We start from the raw sequence: 23,839 nt of genomic DNA on the forward strand, positions 1-23,839 counted from the left end.
TATTATTATTATTATTATTATTATTATTATTATTATTATTATTATTCATGCCCCGTGAGATCCCCCTTAAACGCGACGCCCCCGATTTCCCACTTCAGTCCTAAATGCCTTCCAAATAAACACATAGTTTACTGTTTAGGGTGTAAAGCCAGTCCTTTCCACACATATGTAGTGCACCTAGATAGGGCACTAGGAGCCAATCAGGACTCGGCGTCTCCAAGTCGTCTTGTGCGCTCACTCGTCTCCGGTTTATTTTTTTTTATCGTGTCGAACAGCATTGTCAGGACTCAGTGAACAGAGCACGGGCATGAAACCTGGCTGGACTACATAGGAAAGGAAAAAGAGATTCGAAAGAACTTTTTTTTTTTTTTTTTTTAGGACAATCCGTGTCAGTTTCTGTGCGCCTGTGGCACGCGTGTGAAGTTTGACGCACGACGCGGGACGGCGGGGACACCAGCAGCAGCGTAGCTGAGATTTTCTCAATAATGAATGAAAATTGATTTCGTATGCTACAGATAGTAGTGTATTAAATATCCATGCAATCGCGCACACAGACATGGGTTTGTGTTTCTCCTGAAAGGACGTTGATGCGCTACAAGGATTTGTCGGGTGTAAACAAGCGCATGACGCACTGGCAACCGAATTGTAGAAGTTGTGTTGATCTCTCCAGACTCCAGACTGACAATCATTTGTAACTTCCCTCAGCTCCTCTTATGGCTACTTAGGCTTTCCTGTGTGAGAGTGGAACTGAAGCTGTGTATGTGGAACACCTGCGGATTTGGGCTGTGGGCATCTTTACACTGAAGAAATCGTTTAAACGTCTGTGCATTTTAATCCCAACCCTGGAGCACTTGAGAATTGATGTATAGTTCAAGCACGATCTGTAAGGTTTATATGGAAAGCGAGCACCGGTGAGGTAGAGCAATGCGCGCCCTGCACCTCGGTGCGTGAGCAGGAGGAAGAGGAAGAGGAAGAGGAAATTCAGGTGTCAAGAGGAGTTGCGAGAGGTTCCAGAGTTCCGCTGACCCGCTCCCTGAAGGATGGAGAAGATGCTGATACACATGTGTACCGCGTCCCTCATCCTGCCTTTGCTTTGCAGAGGTGAGTCTGCTGCACAAGCTGCACCTAAATCCTTACACACTCATACAAAAAAAAGACAACTGGAGGTACTTTGCTTCTCTAATGCGACTCTGTGATGGAAACCCACTTTGTTGCCAGGTTCTGCATAGTATCTTTTTCCAAACCTCTTTTTTTTAACTCAAACATTAAGCTAACAGACTACTTTTAACTGACAGCTGAATATTTAGTGTAAAAGTAAATATAATTCACAGTACATAATTAGACATCTCCTGCTTTGCACCCGGTGTCACAGGTCCTGACTCCACATTCAGACCAACCATCTATCTGAAGTGGTTACTATAGATGAATAAATAATTAAATAATTAGACCTTAAGGATGACATCTCTTGTATATATATATATATATATATATATATATATATATATATATATATATTCAGACTTTCCTAGGCGCACAAACAAAAATACAGTGCCTTACTTCTGAGAGTGCAGACTTCTTTGATTTATATCCATCTGGACTTATATATGTTGCTTTTATTTAATATTATTTTTTCCTGTTTGCTCTTGTACTTTTGTCAACTTTTCCGATTCCTAATGGAAATTGGCTTGATGGCAATCATTCTAATGCTTTGAATAGTTTCCAAGAGCCACTCATTCATTTTTAGTTACAGATACACACGTATTTTCCTATGCAGAGGTGACTCTAATTCTCTCCTAGTGCTGAATCTTAAGTATTTGCATTATACCGCTCTGTTCAGGTTGCAATAACTCAAACACGATCCATGCCAATTCAGCACAGCTTGTCATTATTTCTTGCTGTGGTTTTAAAAAGGTATTATTATTTCATTCATATTCATCCCAGCACGCAATGGTGTCTAAATGACATTTAGCTACAGATACATATTAATTAATATTCATTGTATGCAAATGAGATTGTTGCCATCCTTTTATGTTCCGTATATCTATTCATGTTGAATATAAATGCTTTCGTGTTTCATTGCCTGAATTACACAATCATCGGGGATGTCCTGTAAGACGTTTGGATCTTGGCAATGATAATAAGGCACTTTTACATTGTAATGAATAATTGATTACATTACTGACCATTACAAAACCATCAGGAACTGTCTGTAACAGGTTCCATGATTATTTTTGGCAGGACTGGGATTGTATAAATGTAATTCAGGCGAGTTTGTCCAACAGATGCTAGCGCTGAATCACATGTTAAATAATCAGAAACTAGGCTGAATTCGAGTGAATTGGGACATCAGTAAATGGAGTAAAACACATTAAACATACTGTAATCTTCTCTCAGCCTCTTATAACCCAACTCAACTACCATGCATTTATTCCACAGTAGAATGGTTCAAGGACACATACAGGGAGACAGCTAGCAAGAGAAGACAGAAAAAAATAATTTAAAATAAAGATACAGTAAAGTAATAAACCAATGAAAAAATAACATCCTTATAATTAAAAATGCTTTTCAGGCAGTCCTGATAAATGTGTAAGCCATGCTTGTGTAGAGTATCACATAAACATCATTTTCTGCACATGTACAGTAGGTAGTAACAGCTTTTCAGTAACAGGATTTCAGAAAGACATCACGTGTTAGGATTTTGTTTTGTTAATGAGAAGAAAGCTTTCTATCAGTCTGTCCGAAATGACCTCACGTGATCCCATTTAGCCTTTAATAAAATCAGTAAAAAAGTGAGAGTTACAGAATTACAGGGTTGCTATGTAAAGGATGTATCGTGTTATTTTAGGATGCTGGATGGTGTGGATTCTATTCTACACACTGTTTGGAGCAGAACTTTGTTTAAACGCTGATTTTGGCATTCAGCAGCATATATTGATCACAAATGGGTCAACGATGAGATCTTCTTTTGCTTTGCAGTGGCTGAGTTTATTTTTACAATCTGTAGGAAAGTTGTTAATATGTGAATATGTTCTCGTATGTACTAATGGTCTCATTGACTATTACACTGACTGTATATTCTGAATAATATGTTTCAACATGAACAACCAAGTCATATATCAAGATTGTGTGGGAGTTAATAAGAAAGTGCAAATTTCTCATAGAAAAAAAACAAACAAGCAGAAAATAGTAAAAGTATATATTATATCTCTGTAGGGTATTGTTAAGAAGAGAAAAAAAGACTTTATACACATATATAAAAAAAGAAAGCAAATCCTTTAAGGTATTTTTGGTTGTCCCCCTAGGGGAACGTCACATCCGTGTGTTTCCCAAATAACTCTTAAAAATGATGTTTATTTTGATAGATTTCTTTTTGTTTTCCACTTTTTATTTGTTGTCAACCTGCCAACACTTGCTCTATACTGTACATTGAGATGCCATTGTAAGAGGTTCAGTTGACTTAGGTGTATTATAATTACTGAATGTTATCCATCTGTCGTGCTGCAGTCTCAGTGCCGCTTTACTCCATCCATCAACGAAAAGGGCAAACCATAGAAGCAGCACTGGGCAGATCTTTTTTTTTCATGTTCATTAAGAGATTAAAGCTCATTTTTTCACACACACACACACACACACACACACACACACACACACACACACACACACACACACACACACACACACACACACACACACAATCTGCTTGTTTGTCTCTTTTTCTGTCCGGGTGTCTGTTTTTCTATGTGACTGTCTTTGACACACACACACACACAGTGTATTAATGTTCCTTGTCCTTGTGATATATGTTAAATACACAGTACGTGAGTGGGTCCAACAGCTTTGAGTATGAGGGAAGTGGAAATGATTCTCTCTCTTCACCTAATGGTTTGAGTAATGAGGCGGGGCATTACCTCAGAGTGAGACACGCTGGCTAAATGCAGCCCGAGGTACTCATACGTTACTGAATATACGCTTCATCCTCCAGCTGTATGATGGAGTTAAACTGTACAATATAGTCTATAATTACTTACCGTATGGTGTCAGTAGACCGGAAACACGAACCTGTGGCACGGTGATATAATGCATAGAGCCGAGTGCAATTTTGATGTAGCTTCTGTATCTATACATTCACGTTGCTGCCTCACATATCCTCAGTGTGTTTTTCTTGGGATAGAGAAGATTCTCCAGCTAAATCGTAGATGATTTGTATAATGTAAAATGTAATCATGTGAAATGAGAGATGAGCCAATAAAAAGACAGGAGTAGAGACACATCAGAATTCCAGTGGGTCAAAAGTTTACATACAAGTGGACTGTCTCTTTAATTAAACAGTCTGGATTTCAGAAACTGATGTAATGGCTTGTAAGAAGCTTCTGATTGGCAGCAGTCACAGTTAGGAGTTAATGGGGCGGCTTATGGCTGTATTTAGAGCCAGTAAATTTTACTTATTGATAGCATGGGAAAATCGAAGCAGATTCAATTTTCTTCTTAGAAACAATTTCCAAACAATTGCAGCTACAGTACAATTATGTACAAACAACTCTTTGTGACAACACAGACGCTGTAGATCATTCAGAAACAAGGCACAAATGGGATGAATGAACTCAGATGAATTTGAAAAAATGAACTGTATCCCAAGACAAGAACAAAAGAATCATAAAAAAGTTGGAGGCATCGAGTACCAAAGTGTATAAAGCAATTATTAGGAGAGTTACACATTACATGGAAGAGGTCATTCATCTAAGATGAGCCCAAAAAGCCAGAATTACGTTAGCAGGTGATCACCAGATTGAGCTTGGCTATAATGACCAGTGCTATGTATGGAAGAAAAAGAGAGAGGGTTTTAATCTCAACTGTGAAGCATCATGATGTTGTGTGTGGTGTTTTTCTGGACGGGGAGTTTTTTTGCACTTAAGAAAAGAGATGCCATCATGAGGAAAGGGGATTGTGTAGAAAAACTAAAGCAAAATGACAAGAAATTAGCCAGAAAGTTAAATCCCGGTCACGGTTGGAACAGTGATCATATGCGTACCTCCAATGTTGTAATAAAACGGCTTAATGACAATAAGGTGAAAGCATTGGACTGTAACAAAAAAATTGCATGAGCAGGAGGTTTTTACTTTCATCAAATATGACACTTATCGAACAAATAAAAACCACATTCATGAACACTAGCAAAAATTTATATTGATGCATTTACAGCATTCATTCATTCGCCCATGCTGACAGTGCTGCCACTTCTCCATTCAGTGTTTCCTAAACGGCTTTAAGTCTGAATACAAATAAAGATTTAATTACAATACAAATAATGTTTAGTTCTGCTTCACCCCAGAGAAAACCTGTACTCAGAATTTAAAGAGAATTGCCAGTTTGGCTTGGTCAGACCTCCGGGTATTGGGCTCCTGTACAGAGGAATTTGCAGGACCGCTGGGAAATAGCGTTCCACTGATGATGGAGAATCCAGAAGAAGCAGGTGGGAGAGGAAATTGCCTGTGTGAGATGTGCAGTGGCCGGCCTGCTTTATCTGTCGCCTGTAATATACGGGGGAAAGGTGGAAGAAGCAGAGCGACAAAGCAGAGCACAGATTCACTTCCGTTCAAATTTAGCTGAGCTGAAAGTTAGCAGCTTCCTCCTTCCTGCAGTTAATTCAGTGTGAGAGTGAGGTGAGGCGCAGCGATGGGGGACGATCCAATCAGGAAGAAAGAGCTGTGGAAAATACCAAACATGCTGCAAGGGTCACTGGACATTTTTAAAGTATTTTTAAATGTATGGTTTTGTTTAAGGAGATTTTTTTTTTAATCTGTGTGAATGTTTTGCTTTATCGAATGTCTCATGTTAATGTACTGGCCATGTTGTTTTGCTTCAGAAATGCTTCAGATCAGCCTTTACTAATATTTCACTGCTTTATTATGTGATTTTCAACCCTAAGATTTCACCATCAAGCTGACAGACAGAGAGACACAAAGACAGTCACATAGAAAAACAGACACCCGGACAGAAAAAGAGACAGACAAGCAGATTGTGTGTGTGTGTGTGTGTGTGTGTGTGTGTGTGTGTGTGTGTGTGTGTGTGTGTGTGTATGTGTATGTTTGTGTGAGTGTGTGTGTGTATGTGTATGCGTGTGTGATCCAACTTCCCCATACTTAGAGTGATCCAATAGGTTCCACACATTCCTTTATGCCAATTCACACATATTCCGTCCTTGTCGCCTAATAGAGACGAGGAAATATTCATGACGCTGTGTGGTCTTGCTGTGTGGTCTTATTATCTTCTTATATCAAGTTAGCAAAAGCTGATTACAGTGTATGTAGATTCTATCCGACTGCATTAAGACTTCTAGACCCTACCATTGAAACGAAAACATTTTGAGATGTCAGAAGTGAGACATACAGTGGAATGAATGAAAAATGTCCTGTTAACTGAAGACAGGCTAATTGAATATATTAAATGCTAAACATTCAGTTATGGTAATAAACGAGTTGTTATCTTGAAAAATGTGTGAGAGGCGTGATTTGATTCTATTTGCTGGCATATTTCCTACAGGACACAGGAAGTCACAGTGACGGTGTGATGAAGTGCTTGACTGACTGACACTATAGCAAGAGTTCGAGATACACTTATGGACTTATGCTACACATGTTCACAGCTGAGGTTGATCACATAGCCATATCTGGGAGACATAGAGCAAGACTGATTGGTGTATAAAGATGAAATTGCATTCTTGTTCAGTCCGAAGTAACAACAGGGGTGGGGCTTATACTTTAGAGAGCAATAAATTAGACGAACACAATACTAGTGCAGGATAAGTCATCAAATGTAATAGTTTTGCAGGAAGTCATAAACTATCGAATTGTTTTATTTTTTGTTCTAGATATAATATAATATTAGTCTCTATAACACAAAAGGACAGGTACATAAAGCACTGAAACACTAATATAGTACATCAGAGTCTTTAGCTTCCCTCGGAACAGAGCAGGATGTCGAATGATCAGAAGGTGAGTGATTTATCTGCACACGGTGTCTGTGTGTGTGTTTATTTTCATTTTTATAGGTATTGAGCCAGAAGCAGTATAAGGCATCTGGCAGCCGTTCTGCATTATGATGAAGGTGATTATAGCCTGCGTAGAGGCATAGCCACAGATCAGTGAGTCTGAGACAGGCAGCTCTTGTAATCACTCTTAATAGGCTTGTTGTTTGTGAGGTAATGACACCAGACCTACTTCCGTCTTACAGGAGAGCCACTGTCGTTTATTGTGGGGTTTCATCTTTACACGCCAGGACTTTTATGCTTGTGTCATGCAAAAAATGTAAAAAGTACACCAGATTCAGGTTCACATATATTCACTGGCCATGTTACCTATTATATTGAACACCATGCTAATACCGTGTAGGGCCCTGGATTCCTCTCAGAACAGCCTCGGCTCTTCATGACATGAATTCTACAAGAGGTTGGAAACATTTCTTAGAGATTCTGGACCTATGTTGACATAATAATGGACAAATAATTGCTGCAGATTTGCACAATCATGCTAAAGTTACAGTTACATGCTACATGCTAGTTGAGGAAGTGATGGTCCAGCGGTCAAGGCGCTGGGTTCCTAATCAGAAGGTCGGGGTTCAAGCCCACAAGCTGCATCTACGTTGGGTCCTTGAGCAAGAGTTTGACTCCTAACCCTAAGATTGTTTCGGGCCGGCAATACCACGGCAGCACAAACTGCTGGCACTGAACCCTGCCAACTGCTCCCCGGGCACCGCAGCATAAATGGCTGCCCACTTCTCAGGGTGTGTGTTCACGGTGTGTGTAGACTGCTGTGTGTGTGCACTTTGGATGGATTAAATGCAGAGAACAAATTCTGAGTATGGGTCACACAGCTGTATGTCACGTTACTTTCACATTCAAATACCGTATACCACATTTCAATACCTGGTACCTTCAATATATGATGAATGGATGGTCATGTTTATTAAAACAGCATAAGATGATTTGTAATTTTTGACATGGGACTTTATCATCCTAGAAATAGTCATTAAAAGTTGAGTAAATTGTGGCCATGAATGGCTGTACTTAGTCAATATATACAATTAGCATTGAGTGGCATTCAATCCATGCTTGATTGATATTAAGGGGTTGATATATAGATTGGATATATGTTTACTGGATTCATGCTCAAATTCTGACCTTACAGTTTGCAGCAGAAATGGAGATTCATCAGATCATGTTTTGATTGTTTAGCATTGACCAGTCCAGTTTCAGTTAGCCTGTGTCTACAATAGATAGCCTCAGATTCCTGCTCTTAGCTGACAGGGGTCAAACCTTCTGCTGTTGTAGCTCATTCATCTTATGGTCTTATTCATCTTATTGTGTGCATTCTGAAATGATTTGCAGACTGGTTCGGCCATTTCCACCTGCACCAATATCTGCTACATGCAGCTACATGCTGGATGTTTTCTATTTCTTACACCATTCTTTGTAAGCTCTTGAGACTGCTGTGTATGAAAATCCTTGCCGATCAGCAATTTCTGTAAAAACTCGAAAAAGCCCATCTGGCACCAAAAATCATGCTATAGTCAAAGATCACAGGATCACATTGCTCCCCTTTTTGATGTATTGATTTGGAGTTAACTGAAGCTCTTGATCTGTAAAATCTACATGATTTTACACACTTTCCTGTCTGCCACATGGTTGTCTGATAATTGCATGAAAGAGAAGGGGATCATGTTTTCCTTATTAAATGGTTAGAGAGATTATGTTGCAGTACATTATATTTTTTAGCTTATATACAGAGCTTTCATGGCAGGTACACTGTGAAATGTACATTGTGTCTCTACACTTCAAATGTAATCATGTTTGATTCAAATGTAAGACATGTTTGGTGTCTGAACTTTGCTGCTTAATTTTAGGAATTAGAAATTATGATGTTAATGTTGCTAACCAGTAACAGAAGTGTATAACCTCCAGTTTAGCACTGTGCACTAAATGCATTTATATCAGTAATACCATTTGTCTAAAGTATGGAAATATATACTGTACACAAAAAATCTTAGCTGTATCTGAATCTTCATCTATAGTATTTCTACTTTTTTTTAAAAACATGCTTTAGGCAACACATCCTATGTGATCTGAAACTTTGTTTACGTAGCTTACGTTCCAGCGTAATAACGTAACTTGCATTTAACTGATTTGCAGGCCATTTTGTCGACATCTGATAGCTACCGCTATGTACAGTATAATGCTAGTTAGCTGAATAAGATGAGCTGGGCTAACCCTGCTGATAAACCATTATATTGTGTAAATGAAATGAATATGTTATTCTAAGCAATGCACTGAGTCAAGGAAGAGTGTAATGACTTGCTGTGAGGGGGCAGCTGTAATGATTCTGTATTTAGGACCAATCAGAGTAAATGTACTGCGCTGCTCCCTATGTCTCATGTTTACAGCCTCTTTTTCCAAATTACAAAGCTCATAAACTGTTTCACAGCCGCAGGTTGTGGGGTTTGTTAAATTAATGACGGGAAACAACCTGATGTGTGTGTGTGTTTGTGTGTGTGTGTGTGTGTGTGTGTGTGTGTGTGTGTGTATGTGTTCAACTTAGGGAAACTATGTGATGTCAGTAGTTGTGACTGACAGAAACTCGCTTGCATAAACTCTGGAGCATTAAATGACTAAATGGATAAAAATGATAACATCATGTTCTTTAATTAGGCAATAAGAACGAGCTACAGTGCTGTTTTGCTGAAACTGATTACTCACAGCTATACTGATATTCAGAACATCAAGAAACAAGAAATCATTATGAAGTAACTGACATTTTTAACACAATATGGCCATATTCTTGGTCAGTCAATGAAAATCGATATTACCACAGCAGGACATAGCACCGTATGTTGTCATGTCAATGCCCGTGTTGACTTACAGCCCATAATAAGTGTAGTAATGGTTTCAGTGAACAGAGACAAGTGGAGTTATAGACACAGTGAATTGTATCAGTGCTGTTAGAATAAAAATCATCACGCTAAGAGCTCCACTTGTCTTATCATATTAGTGAACTGGATCCAACTGTTGTATAATAAATTCTAATTGTAATCGTTAGTAACGATTGTTGTGGCATGAGAGCAATACAACTCTTGGGGACATGCTGTTACAGGAAGATAATCAACTGGTGGTGGTAAAAGTAACTTCAACACACCACACCAGTTTACTAGAACAGCACCATACACAATAATAAATTATTATTTCTTTCACTCTTTGAGGATATTATCTCACAACTAACATAAAATATTTTATTGCTGTGTTCTTTAACTATTTGTTTAGTAAAGTTTCATAGCAGAAAAGGCACTTTATATTGAACTATTTGGCGAATGTGCCCTCAGACTCTGAAGTGGTGATAAATCAAATCACAGGGCAGTCAATAAACTGATGATTCACACTGCTGTTTCTGGAACGAGGTGATGATGATGTCTAAAGCAATATGTATGTATTTTGCTTGGCACTATTGATGGATTTTTTTACTTTTTTTTTGAAAACCACCTTTACATTGCCAATCAATGGGAAGTTGGACCTTGTTCAATCCACACAGGAAGAAAGTGAGGATGCACTGCTTTTATTAATGAACAGTGTAACTGCACATCTTCAGTAACTGAACTACTAAGTGTCAGCACTTTGTATTGATCACAGTTTGACTGTTAACAAAAGGAAGCTTCATATTTTTATGCCGTGTATCAGCAACTTAGAATATAAAAATAGCTCAAAGAGTGAATATAGTTAAATAAAAGGGCAAATATTTTGACAATGACAATTCTTATTTTAGGTGTATAGGTTGAAATAAAAATAAGAATATATTAAAAGCCCATAATAATATGGGAATGTTATAGGAATTACAAGTCTTATGCCGCCAACACCCCCCCCCCCCCCCCCCAAGGAACAATAATCATAAGCTAGTCTATCATTTTTTTAATACTGGGAGAATAATGGCTTACTGGTTAGCACTTTTACTGGACATGATTGTGTGTGATTGTGCCCATATGATGGTTTAGTACCAAGTCCACGATGTCCCATGCCTTGTGCCCTAAGGTCTCCAGGGTTAGGTTCCAAACTCCCCATAACCATGTGTAAGATAAGCAGTACTGAAATGGATGGATGGATGCATTTTTAATACTTGGTTGCAAATCCTGCCTGAAGTCTTGAACCCATAGACATCACCAGATGCTGGGTTTCTTCTCTGCTGATGCGCTGCCTGGCCATTACCGTATCTGTCTCCAGTTCCTGTTTGTTCAATGGCAGCAATACAATATCCACACCATAAGATCATTTTATAATAATTCATAGTCATGAGCAGTTCCTTCTCTTCTCTAGATTGATGATATTCATCTGATCTCTCCATAGGATATTGTTCCAGACCTGTGCAAACTATTTTTTTAAATGTTTCATAAATCTCTGATCTGGTCAGCCTGTTTTGTTGGCTTTGCAGTGGTTTGACACTTTTGGTGAACCCTCTGGTGCAGTTTTCTCTTGATTGTTGACTTTGTTACAGATACACATACCTCCTAAAGGATGTTATTGATCTAACCAACTGTTTTGACAGGGTTTTTTCTCAGGAAAAAAAGAATTCCTGTTCCCATTCACTACAGTTGCTTTTCATGTTTTTTTTTGTCAATTCATGGTCTTCTTTTGGTTGTCCAGAACTCAGCATTGTTTGTTATTAAGACTGAAATAAATCATTGATTTGGCCACACTTGATGTTTTGCTATCCCTCTGATAGCTTTGTCTTGATTTTTATCAACTTAACAATGCCTTTTTTATTTATTTTAAAATTATATATACTTTATAAGACAGCTAAAATAACAATAACTATATATTTTTGACCTGTGCCCTTTGCTACTTTAGAAATGAGCATGGACTATACCGCATTCATTTAGTTATTTAGTATTTAGTTTACAGTATTAATATATCAGTACTCTGACAGCTTACATATAGTATCCTCTAATTAGAGTCATTAATGATTATATTTTAATTAAACCCTATTCAGTACTTTTCTCTGCTGTAGGTCTGTAGGTTGCCAAGCTAATGTCACTTAGGGTAATAGCTTGGAGAAAGGCGCATTTTGTGTCAGAAAAGGCCAAATTATTAACATTATTCTTTTAACAGACCGTTTTCCCTGGTTGTTTGCTTGCCAAAAATAAACCTGATATATATTTGGCTTGTTGCATTGTCCTTAATTTATTCATCACACATTTCCCCATGGCCCGTAGTACAAATGTTTAATGTATTATTGCATAATAAATAATACAATGCACAGCAGGGATGAACTGACATTTTGTTCAAATAAAAGTTATCCTGTTTCATACACGCAACACATATAAAAGATACGTTTGAGATACACTATATGTCCAAAAGTATGTGGAAACCTGACCATCTCCTCTTGCTGTAACAACAAATTTTAAAGCACTTCATTTTCTAGAATGTCTTGGTATGGTATAGCATTAAGATTTCCCTTGTCAGGAACAACAGAGAACAAACCATACCAATCAATGCCCATAACAATGCCGCTGTGCACAAAGTGAGCTCCAGGAAGACATGGTTTGCCAAGGCTGGATTGAAAGAACTCAAGTGACTCTGTGACTCAACCCCACTGAACAACTTTCAGAAACTCGAGCGCAGACTGCATGCCAGGAATCACTAGACCTCACTAATGCTCTTGTGACTGAATGAACACAAATCACACACGCTCCAACATCCAGTGGAAAGGGATGCCAAATTCCCCAGCAGCACATTTAAAAGAAATTTACAAATCAATGTGGTCCAACATGCTATAGAGAAGATTCTTTGGGATATATTTATGCTAGTGGAAGCACAACCATACATTGTATAAACCAGCCAATTGCAAGTGCAATATTTATTAATACAACAAGTTATAATTACTGAGTGACTAACATTTTTTTATAACCACACACTGGCCTGTGAAATATTACTTAATTAGAAAGATCTGTTAATTGTTTTAACAATCAGGCTAGCTGGGCACACCTGGCCAACTAAACAACATCTGCCAGTCACATGTTCCCATATTTTTGATGACGATTCAAATAAATGGTGCCATGTTCTAAGTTGTAAATATCAGGAAATAAATGCTGAAATTCTGTTCTAGTGTCTTGTACACGTCTTCCATTCTCAAAGCTAAATATATTTAGTGTATAGCAAAAAAGGGGGCTACTTTTTGCCATATGGTGTACAACAAAATACCCAAAATGAAACACATTGTAAATCATTTTTAATTTATTCAAATATGATAGAATAGTTTTATTTATATTATAGAACTACATTTATTGCATATATTTATATACATTTATTTATTTTTAATTTTTAAAGCCTGATCTTTTAATTATAAGAGGTTTTTCTTACTGTCATTATACAAAATTATATTATAAATATTATAATATATTTATATTATAATATATATATATATATATATATATATATATATATATATATATATATATATATATATATATATATATATATATATATATATCATATTAAGAAATAATAATATAATAAAAATAACAATAGGTCATAAAAGAAACTACAGGATCTATGTACGGTTTCCACATACTGTATATAGAAAACTCTGTAACCTTGAGAAAAAATGCAGCTTTTATAAGAATAAATAAAAAACAAGGTAATGAAGCAATTAAAGTACAAGTATGAAATGTATGACAGATGAACACGTAAACACTGCTGGCATGTTTGTTTTATTTACATATTTATTACACTTTACTTAAGGACATGAATTATTACTCATATAATGAGCGTTGTTTGTTTACCTATATTTAACAGATGTACATTTCATTTGTCAGTTTTATAGCATTGAGAGTTTGTCTCATATTTTTACATATGAGTACATTTTAAATATTCCCTTGTAGCTAACAGCCATGAATATTACCCCTCAGCTAATCCAAACTCATCTTGAACCAGGGGTGGGAAGGGTTAAAAATGCCTCTACAAATAAAAGCATAGGAAATAAAAACAATTTAAAGTTAAAAAGTGTTCACCGTCAAATGCACTATTAAAAAAATAAAGAATTTAGACATAATATTTGACATAGTCTTGCAGCTGTACATTACTAACTATGCATAAACATGCTAAAACTTTACAGGGGTTAATAACGAAGTGAGGTTACTGGGGATTCCTTACAGCTTTATTTATAGGAAATTAGATAAAATTGTGAATAAGGATTAGCACTTTAGCAACATCATCACAATGTTAAGGTTAATTTAACCCTAACTGTAGCTACATCATCACAATGTTAAGGTTAATTTAACACTAACTTTAGCTACATCATCACAATGTTCAGGTTAATTTAACCCTAACTTTAGCTACATCATCACAATGCTAAGGTTAATTTAGCACTAACTTTAGCTACATCATCACAATGTTCAGGTTAATTTAACCCTAACTTTAGCTACATCATCACAATGTTCAGGTTAATTTAACACTAACTTTACCAACAATGTTACACTGTTTAGGTTAGATTAACACTAATTTTAGCAGCATTGTTAATTTATTTTTAGGTTAGTGTAACAGTGTAACAATGTTGATAAAGTTATTTTTTAATTAACCTAAACAGTGTAAAAATGTTGCTAATGTTAGTGTTCAATTAACAACATTTTTACACTGTTTAGGTTAATTCAAAAATAACTTTATCAACATTGTTACACTGTTCAGGTTAAATTAACACTAACTTTAGCAACATTGTTAATATTGTTTCTTTGCACACCACCACTAACTCTACAAACCTCCTTAAATATTTTTCTGCTTAGAAAGCACTGTTTTTCACAACCTTGACTTGACATCATAAATAATGTTTCATAATTAAGCAGTGGTATTTTCCCCCACTGGAGAGGCCCATTGCCCTCCATTAGATATATGCTGATAGTGTTTAGGATTGGGGGTGTAATGACATTTTGGGGTATAATGGATACAATGAGTTGAATAATGGGTATGTAGGTTATGAGCTATATTGGGCTATAATGCTCTGTAATTTATGTTTTGGGCCTCAATATAGAGTCTCATGTGCATTTGTGTAAGGACTATAATGGGGTGTTTGGGCAGATGGGCACAGGCTGATTAGTAATGGACATTTGGGCATAGGTTGTAATGGGGATTAATTGCGGCTTGTAAAGATGAGTAATAGGCACTTGGGTATGGGGTATAGTAGATAGTAATAGGCATTTGGTTGTTGGCTACAATGAAATGTAATGCGTTTTTTGTGAGGGATATAATACATCATAATGCATGTTTTGGGTTTGGACAGTAACAGGCTTTTGGGCGTAATAGGGTAATAGGCTATAGTGAGTTGTAATACATGTTTTGGGTTACGTAATTAGACGTAATGGGCATTTGGGAGTGGGCTGTAATATGCTTATATCATCTCTAATGAACTGTACTAAGTTATAATGAACTGCATTGAGCTGTAACAGGCAATAATGGGATGTAATTAGCTTTAATTGGCTGTAATGAATGTTTAGGATATGAGTGTTAATATGGGTTTTAAGCGGTTTGTTATAGGGATTTGGGTGTGGGCTGTAAGGGGGTGTAATGGCCATTTGGGTATGGGATGTAATGGGCTGAAATTATCTCTAATGGAATCTACTGAGCAGTAATATTGAGTGTTTAGGGTCGTGAGCTGTCACAATTTTACGTGGGTGTAATAGGGATTGGGTGTAAGCTGTATAGGGCTGTAATTTACTCTCATGAGTTATACAGGGAGTTGGAAATGTAATGAGGATTTAAGGTGTAATGAACTCTAGTGAGTATTTAAGTTATAAAAGGATGTAATGGGTGTTAAAGGGTGTGGCTGCAATGGACTTTAATCCCCAATAATAAGATGTAATGGGTTGTAATTCAATGTAATTGTCTTTAATGGTTATTTGAGCTGTAATGGGATGTAATGGGCTGCATTGGACTGTAATGGACATTTAGTTAGGGAGCTGTAAATGCTCCGGAGATAAAGCCAAGTGCACATTATGTAGTTATAGATTTATCATAGGATGAAGTGCTGATTTTAAAATATTTTATCCTGATAAATTATGATGTAAATGGGAAGGAAAGGAAAATGCAGAGTTGAGCACAGAATTATCACTACGTCTTTCGGTTTTATTCAGTCTGAAAGCAAGGCCTCGATGTGTGTGTGTTGGTGTCAGTCCATTCTTTGGGAATTAAAGTCTCTGATGGCTTTGGGGAAGAAACTATTACACGGTTTGGTTGTGAGGCCACAAATACTTTTGTATGTCTGTGATGGAGAGAAGAAAGACTCATGAACTTCTGAGCTGTACTTACTAATTCCTGCAGGGTCTTGCGGTCCGAGACGGTGGAATTCCCAAACCAGGCAGTGATGCAGCTGCACAGGATGCTCTTTGTATTCCCCCTGTTGAATATGCTGGTGTGGGGATGGGGGTGATAGATGGGCTTTCCTCTGCCTCCCTGAAAGTAGAGGTGCTTCTAGGCTTTTCTGGTAATGGAGCTGGTGTTTAGGGACCAGGTGAGGCTCTCTATCAGGTGAACACCAAGGAACCTGATCTTGATCTGTTTTGCTATGTGTAAACTCATCCATATACAGTATATCACATAGTTATCTTTTATTTGTTATTTATTTGTTATATGCCAATGTTTTGGGCACCTCAACAAATTTAGAGAGAAAACACAATGTAAAAATGCAAATCTTTTATCAACAGCAACTGCAAGAATTTTGCCCTGTAGTGCTCTTATGTAGAGCAGGAAACGCTTAAAAAATTCCCTTGTGCAGCATTAAAACAGCACAATGTCTGGGCTTATTGCTAAGCATTTGAAAATGAGGTTCATTGTTTACTTTACATCTTATTGCCTAATTGCATCAGTCTGTAACACTTGGAGTTACTCGCAATTGAAAGCTTAAAAAACATGCATCTTCAAGGTATTTATTCATTTGCCCCGATTTCCTTTTCTAATTTTGTCTTGGCCAATTTCTACTTAACAGCTAAGTCTTCCCTGTCATATGACACTTACCAACCGTGAGGTCAAAAGCTATCACAAGCTTCCTTTGCGATATGTGAATCCAGACAACTGAATCTTTGGCTTTTGTTGCTCATGCAGTGTCATAGGCTGGTGTAATATGGAAGAAACTCCTGCCCCCTTCCGTATGCATGAGCTCACAGATGTGCACAATTTGCTAGCTTTGCTGTGAATGACAAAGGAGCGAGGGTATAACACACCTCCAACCCAGTGAAAACTGACAATTGTGCAACATCTGGATGATAAGTTGAATACTTTTCATTCTTGGAGTCATACTTGGTGTTTTTGAGTGGTGGGCCATGCTCATGCTTTTAAACTTGAAAAAATCAGGGATAGAAAATGTGGACTGAAAACAGAAATCATGTTTTTTTCTTTGCTGTCAAGCATAATGCGATATAACAAAAGTAAGAGACAATTTGAAATAAAAAAAAACAAATATGATGATATATGCGTGTGAAGATGGCAAGCACTAAAATAAATCAAACTCTGTTGTGGAGGACTCTGACTCTACAGTATAGAGAAAACGACTAAGATGTTTTTTCTACAATATCCTCTGTGTGAAAAAGAAAACCTTTAAATGGTCAACACTGCGATCTAATTAACAGTGTCATGCTAATGTATTTATTTTAGTCTAAGAAATTGTGTGTTTACGGCACTACAAACAAAATTTCATCTTTTGGTTACACTAAATTGTCCTTCTCGCTGCTTTTTTGTTGTTGTTATAAGTCAAGGTTGATATCATACAAGGAAGATGTACTTATAGTAAGGTCAGTACTATAGTCACGCAGATTCTAAACTGCACTTTCAATACACACTTTGCCGGTGTAACTTAAGTCTATGTGCACTTTTTCAGTATTAATTTGTAAGTCAGCAGTGAGCATGAACCATAGCACCTTACATAGAGCCTGATTTTAAAGAATTAAGGTTGCACTTAATGCTATAATTGTAGACAATACTAATAAGTTTTGTAGTTGGTGAATATGGAGCGTTTATTTAAAGTTTACCTGAGATTAACCATGTCCACATTGTAGTAAAGTTGATCTTTAGAGAATTTTGCTTGGCTATGATTTTTTGCATCTTTTACAAGTTTTCATAATAATACTCTACTCGGTGGCCTTGAGCTTTGTTTTTGACCAATCTTCACACCTGCTTTGCTCTGTGATCCAGTGACTGAGTCTCCTGGGCTGGAAACACCTTATACTATACACTGAAATGAATCAGACAGATGGAAAGGAGAAAGAAGTGACGAAGGTGACGGCGTGTCTCTAGGGGATCCTGAGATCCCCCAGAATAGGAAGCTATAGGAGGAATGACTCCTCTCTTATTGATGGATTTAAAGAGAAACTAGGAGATTTTCTCATTCCTGTGAAAGAAAAAGGCACATAGTGATGTGAAGTGTGAATCTGAGCCTATCAGTTCAATAACACAATTAGAAGTTTTAATTAGTGCTCAGAAAATAACTGCTTGATGAATCGGGAATTGTAAGGCTGATTAAATTACAGCTGTGCAACAGAACAGTGGTTTGTTTTAGGTTCAGCAGTTTGACAGGGTCTCGTTTAGGCTTTAGCGCTATGATATTAATAAGAATTAACTGTAATTTTCATTTCACATTTATCTTATTTCATTCCAAATAAAGATGCCATCGTTCTGTGTGATTAGAATATAATCTTATACCTGTACTACAAAAAAAGTTACTGATACTGATGGTGCCATAGTGTTGGTGAGAGGTATCATGTAGCCCAGACATAACAAAAGCAACAAGGCTCAGATTCCGAGTCAAATTTCTTGTGTGTAAAAACAAAGACACACTATTCTTATGCGTAAAAACATGCAAACTTGATAAACACCCATAAAACTGTACTAGATGATTTACTGTAGTATCATCCTCTACAGTGGACTGTGTCTTTGCATGTCAGTAAGATAAGATATCCATATATCACTGCTAATAGATAAATTTATTACCTGCAGCCTGAAAGTCACTTTGTGTGTAAATTATTAAGACTGAAGGGCAAGGAATACATTTGTAGAAACCCATTTACACTTTTTAAAAACAAAAACAAACCACTCAACTAGTCTGAATAATGGAAAGGTTTATGTAAATTATGCTTAATAATACTCCAAACTTTTTATCAGCATGATGATTTACTATTGCACTAATCAAGATGCTTTTATATTAGATATTTACTGCACATTCACATCTCCTACACCAATACCGTTTAAAGTGAATGATTTAAAAAGGGTGTCCTTTTATCTCTACCTTATAATGTAAACTCATATCTCAAACTCAACGCAGTAGAGTATGTACACTGTAAAAAAAATTCAAAGTGGTTAAGCTTGGAAAAGAAAGTTCACCTGCTGCCTTAAAAATGTGAGGCAACTCAACTTGAAGAAGTTTCAACTGACAAGTAGTCAAAACATTGAATTACTCTGAGTTAAATATACAAAACTTTGCAATCTAATTTGGACTTAAAGAAAAAAATGTAAGTTTACCTACTGTAATAACTAACACATGACTTGATCCCTAACTCAGTTTCAGTATATGCTTTATGTGTTGTGGTTAAGCTGGAGTTTATCCCAGGAATACTGGGTGTGACATGGGAACACAAGCTGGATGTGATACCTGTCCATCACAGGTCACCATGCACGCACACTTTTGGGAAATGGGAGGAGATGGAGTTACTTTAATTTCTTTATAATTCAGGAAAATGGAACTTATATAAACTATGTTTATTAGAAATAACTTTAATACATGCAAACAAAAAAGATCTGCAAGAGTGGGATCACTTCTACAGATAACTAAAGTTGATCACAAAACCTCCAAGTTGATGATTTTCCTAAAACAGCATGTCCCTAAGTGTTTTGTCTATTTCTGTCTGTTACAAAGCATCATCTTACAGAAAACAAAACAATTACGTTTTGTTTTTTTAAGGCAAAAGACATAATTTTGAGTTTAATCAAAAGGCCACTATAAGGTACTTATAGTTAATTATATGGTGGCACACAATCATCAGAAAACATAGAGTACATTAATTCTATTTATAATCAAACAGTCTCACAGTGCTTATTTATGCAGGTCAATATTATCAGTAAAATAATGTATTTAAAGACTTTATACTTAATTTATACTATTTACAAACTTTGGGTGATTGTCTGTTAAATACATTTTCTTGTCATTATTTAATCATTATTGCAATTATTGCATAAATCACACAAAGGTCTTATAAACCTGTGATCATGGGGCTGTGGTACCTTCAGAACCACTGCTGTGGAAAATGAATCTACACTCTCTGACTGAGCAGAATGGAGAATTCAACAGTGCTATGGTGTAAATGATTGGATCGCACTGTTGTATAATTTGAGCCAAAATATTGATGTCAAGAACATATTGTATCAGCCCCCTGAGCTACTCTCTCGGTCCTGATATCTAACTATTCCTGGCAATCAGATACCAACGTAGAGAAAATAGACAAAATCAATTGGGCACTTAAAGTGAAAGAAAAGAAAACAAGCCTAATCCAATTCTTTTTTTTTTTATCATTATAATTATTATTATTACTATTTTTTTTACATTTTTGTATATCTTATGCAGCCCCTTGGTTCACTGTTTTCATTTCAGTGGCTTGCAGCCAGCTACTCTGCTATATTCAAGTCTTTTATCACTGTGATGATTTATTTAATTATTTAAACTTTAAAATAAAAATTTTAAATTGTAATTGTGTGTTTCTCCTTTGTGAGCCTGTGAAATATATATATAGAGAAGCCGTTGGAAATGGTCCAGCATTTGAAGCAGTCCAGAACTGTTTTTGACAGCAGACTGAAGTTTGAGAGGAAGCACAACATGAAAATAGAAAGTGTGACCAGAGGCAATATTTATTTTTTGGATAAATTTGTTGGATTATGAATATTTTTTTATATTTTATTTATATATTCTTAGGCACCTGTTGTTGTTTCTGACTCTTGCAGTAGTAGGTTTGCCATTCCTTAGCATTTAAAAAACCTTTGGATTCTGTTTGTTCAGGTGGTGTTGATTAATTTTGTACAACACCAGCTCTGTTAGGAGTGAAAAGTGAAAACAGTCGTTTTGCACAAACTATACAATATTTCAGTCGTTTGCTGTTTTTGCACAATTCTATACATTATCTCAGGGACCTGCTGTTAAGAAACTGTGTTCATTCTAGTGTTACTGCATGAAATATTGTTTGAACATTCAGTATTTACATATAGTATTTACACTGGTCAGTCAGCGCTGTTTCTGTTTATTGTCTTTTGTGTATTGTATTTTTTGTACTTTTTGTATTGTCTTGTAACTTTTTGTCTGCACTGTCTTTTGTCCTGCACTGTCTTGTTTGTCTTGTCCTGCACTGTTTGCATCAGGTTACACAGTTGCACTTTATGTGACTAGGACTTACTTACTAAGTCCTTAGCCCTGTCTTTGTTTTATGTAGCACCAGGATCCTGGAGAAATGTTGTCTCATTTCACTGTGTACTGCAACAGCTATATGGTTGAAATGACAATAAAAGCTTCTTGACTTGACTTGACTTGACTTGAAAATAATGTGTTTGTAATGCAAATGCTCAGGCAGATGTAGGAGAATCCACATGCAGAGTTTAATGGAGAACAATAGCAAACAATCTAACATGTGAGGCAGAGGCAAAACCTAAAAACTGGCAGAGTTCAAAGAATTAGAATACAGTGATAAACGTGGCAGACAAATCCAATACGGAATCAAAATAGCATAAATCTTGAAAACAAAAAAATAGGTAATTAACACAGGAAGCAAAATGAGAGAAATGTAACAAGGCTTGGTAATACAGGACAACTGACGGAACTTCAAGGATGAATAGCGTGCATGAGAAGCGCTAGAATTCCGGTAAGGGTTCCCTCTGGTGCTGAAGACGGGGAGGTGTGAAGGCAGATGGCAGATGTTACAGAACCCAGTACCCACTTGGGATGAGGGTGGTGGCGTTGATCAGCCTGCATGAACTGCCACTGTAGCCAAACATGAGCACCTCACAAAAATTTCTGCTGTATCAGAACTAGTCATCCACTGCTGGAACGTGCGATGGTTCCACTGACCAGGGAGGGGGGGGGGGGGGTGTTAAATCCTAGGATACATTGGAAAAGGATTAATCTTGTGGAGGAGTGAATCAAAGTGTTTAGGGCATACTCAGTCCAAGGAATAAATTCGCTCCAATGATTTTACAATAGCAGTATATAGTCCGCCCGATCTCCTGATTAAGCCACTCCACAGCCAGTAGACTGTAGATGATGTTAGACTGATGTTGATGTTCAACTGGGTGCAGAATGCTTTCCACACATGGGATGCAAATTGGACCCTGCCATGATGTCCTTGGAAAGATGATACAGCTGAAACGTGATGAAACAAAGTAGTGGCTGTCTCCATGGCTGTGGGCATACCCTTGGACATTGTGGTGTCATAGGGGTTTTTGGAAGGCCAGCCGGCAGGAGTTAAATAGTCCAATTTTGGGCGCCAACTGAACGGTCTGTTGGAAAGCTATCCCCAATGGGTTATTTATTAATGGCAGTAATCTTGACTTTCATGGTTCATGGCACAATAAAAATGTCTAGATCCTGAAGCTGGTGGTGAGTGAGGGTTCTGTTGGAGCTGGAGTTTGATGTGCAATGCTCACTTGAACGGATAAACAAAAACTGTAAGGGGAAGGAGTTATATGGCATACTCAACTGCTGTGCTCATGCCTTGAGGTAATTGTAGTAGTTGAACTTTGTTTCAGAGTTAACGCTTGCTTTGCCTGTAAGAAGGGTCATCATTAATGCACATTAAGTGACTTAATTCGAGTAATGTTCAGATTGGTGAGCGATATAAATACGCCACTGTTTTAGAAACCTTCTACATTTATCCACTAAACCATTAAACCTATCTGGGCGCGCCATCAAGGTGAGTTCAGGTCACCTTGATGGCGGAATTCATTGACCGGCGTTAGATAGCTGTATAAATGTCTATAGTACCAGAAGTTAACATAGCGACCCGGATGGCAGATGTTACAGTGCTCTTCCTCAAAAGTTATTGTTTCTATATTAACAGATCCGAACATTCAATCACAGCTCATATATGGTGGATACTGAATATAAATGGATAACAGCATAAAAGTGAAGCCCTCCATTGTAGCATTGGGGATTTCATTTCTTTTTCTGGCTAACATCGATATTTTTGTCTAAATACCTTCAAGATAATAAAAAGACATGCCAACGATGAAATGACAGTTTATAGCTGCTATAACATAAGTGCTAAAATGAATAAACCTCTCTCTCTAAACTGTTAAAATATAACATGGTATTCTTTTACAAATAAAAATGTTCCTACACTTTGTTGTAGTAAAATCATCAACTCACCACTGGGGTAGTAACAGTAACTCCTCATCGTCATACCGATGTATTGTTTATCGCATTTCATTATTTCAGTGTTAAATTCCTTGCAAAATAGTCATGATTTTAAAAAGTAAAGTACTATAGCACAGACTCTCAAGCAGCTTATTGCTTTATAAAAGAATGACAAAAACTCTATGATTAAATCTATTGTCCAACATCTCATTTAATTTATTATTAATAATATCTACAAGAAGCAATTTGTCCTCCAAACAGTAAAGTCTGTTATGAGCAAGCTTTGGTTGCTAGGCAACATAACAGACATAATAAGCCATTCCATGGACAGAACAATGGCTTAAGTGTATTGCTTTTATTGGTTTCAAACTTGAACATTACTACAGAATTCAATTATTGTGATGTGGTCAAAGGTGTGTGTATATTGAGGAATTTGC

The 23,839-nt window shown here is 36.8% G+C and overlaps 1 protein-coding gene across 1 annotated transcript in view; it reads left to right on the forward strand.

Annotated features, from left to right (window-relative positions):
- The first annotated feature begins 244 nt into the window (after nucleotides 1-244).
- si:dkey-112m2.1 (transmembrane protein 132D) overlaps nucleotides 245-23,839 on the forward strand; it is a 142,241-nt gene continuing 118,646 nt past the window's right edge. Inside the window, exon 1 of the mRNA XM_027139867.2 lies at nucleotides 245-1,101. Within this exon, the coding sequence (XP_026995668.2) occupies nucleotides 1,041-1,101 (61 nt within the window). The 5' untranslated portion in view covers nucleotides 245-1,040. The remainder of the gene's footprint in view (nucleotides 1,102-23,839) is intronic.

Source organism: Tachysurus fulvidraco, chromosome 21 (assembly GCF_022655615.1).
Source record: "Tachysurus fulvidraco isolate hzauxx_2018 chromosome 21, HZAU_PFXX_2.0, whole genome shotgun sequence".
NCBI lineage: Eukaryota > Metazoa > Chordata > Actinopteri > Siluriformes > Bagridae > Tachysurus > Tachysurus fulvidraco.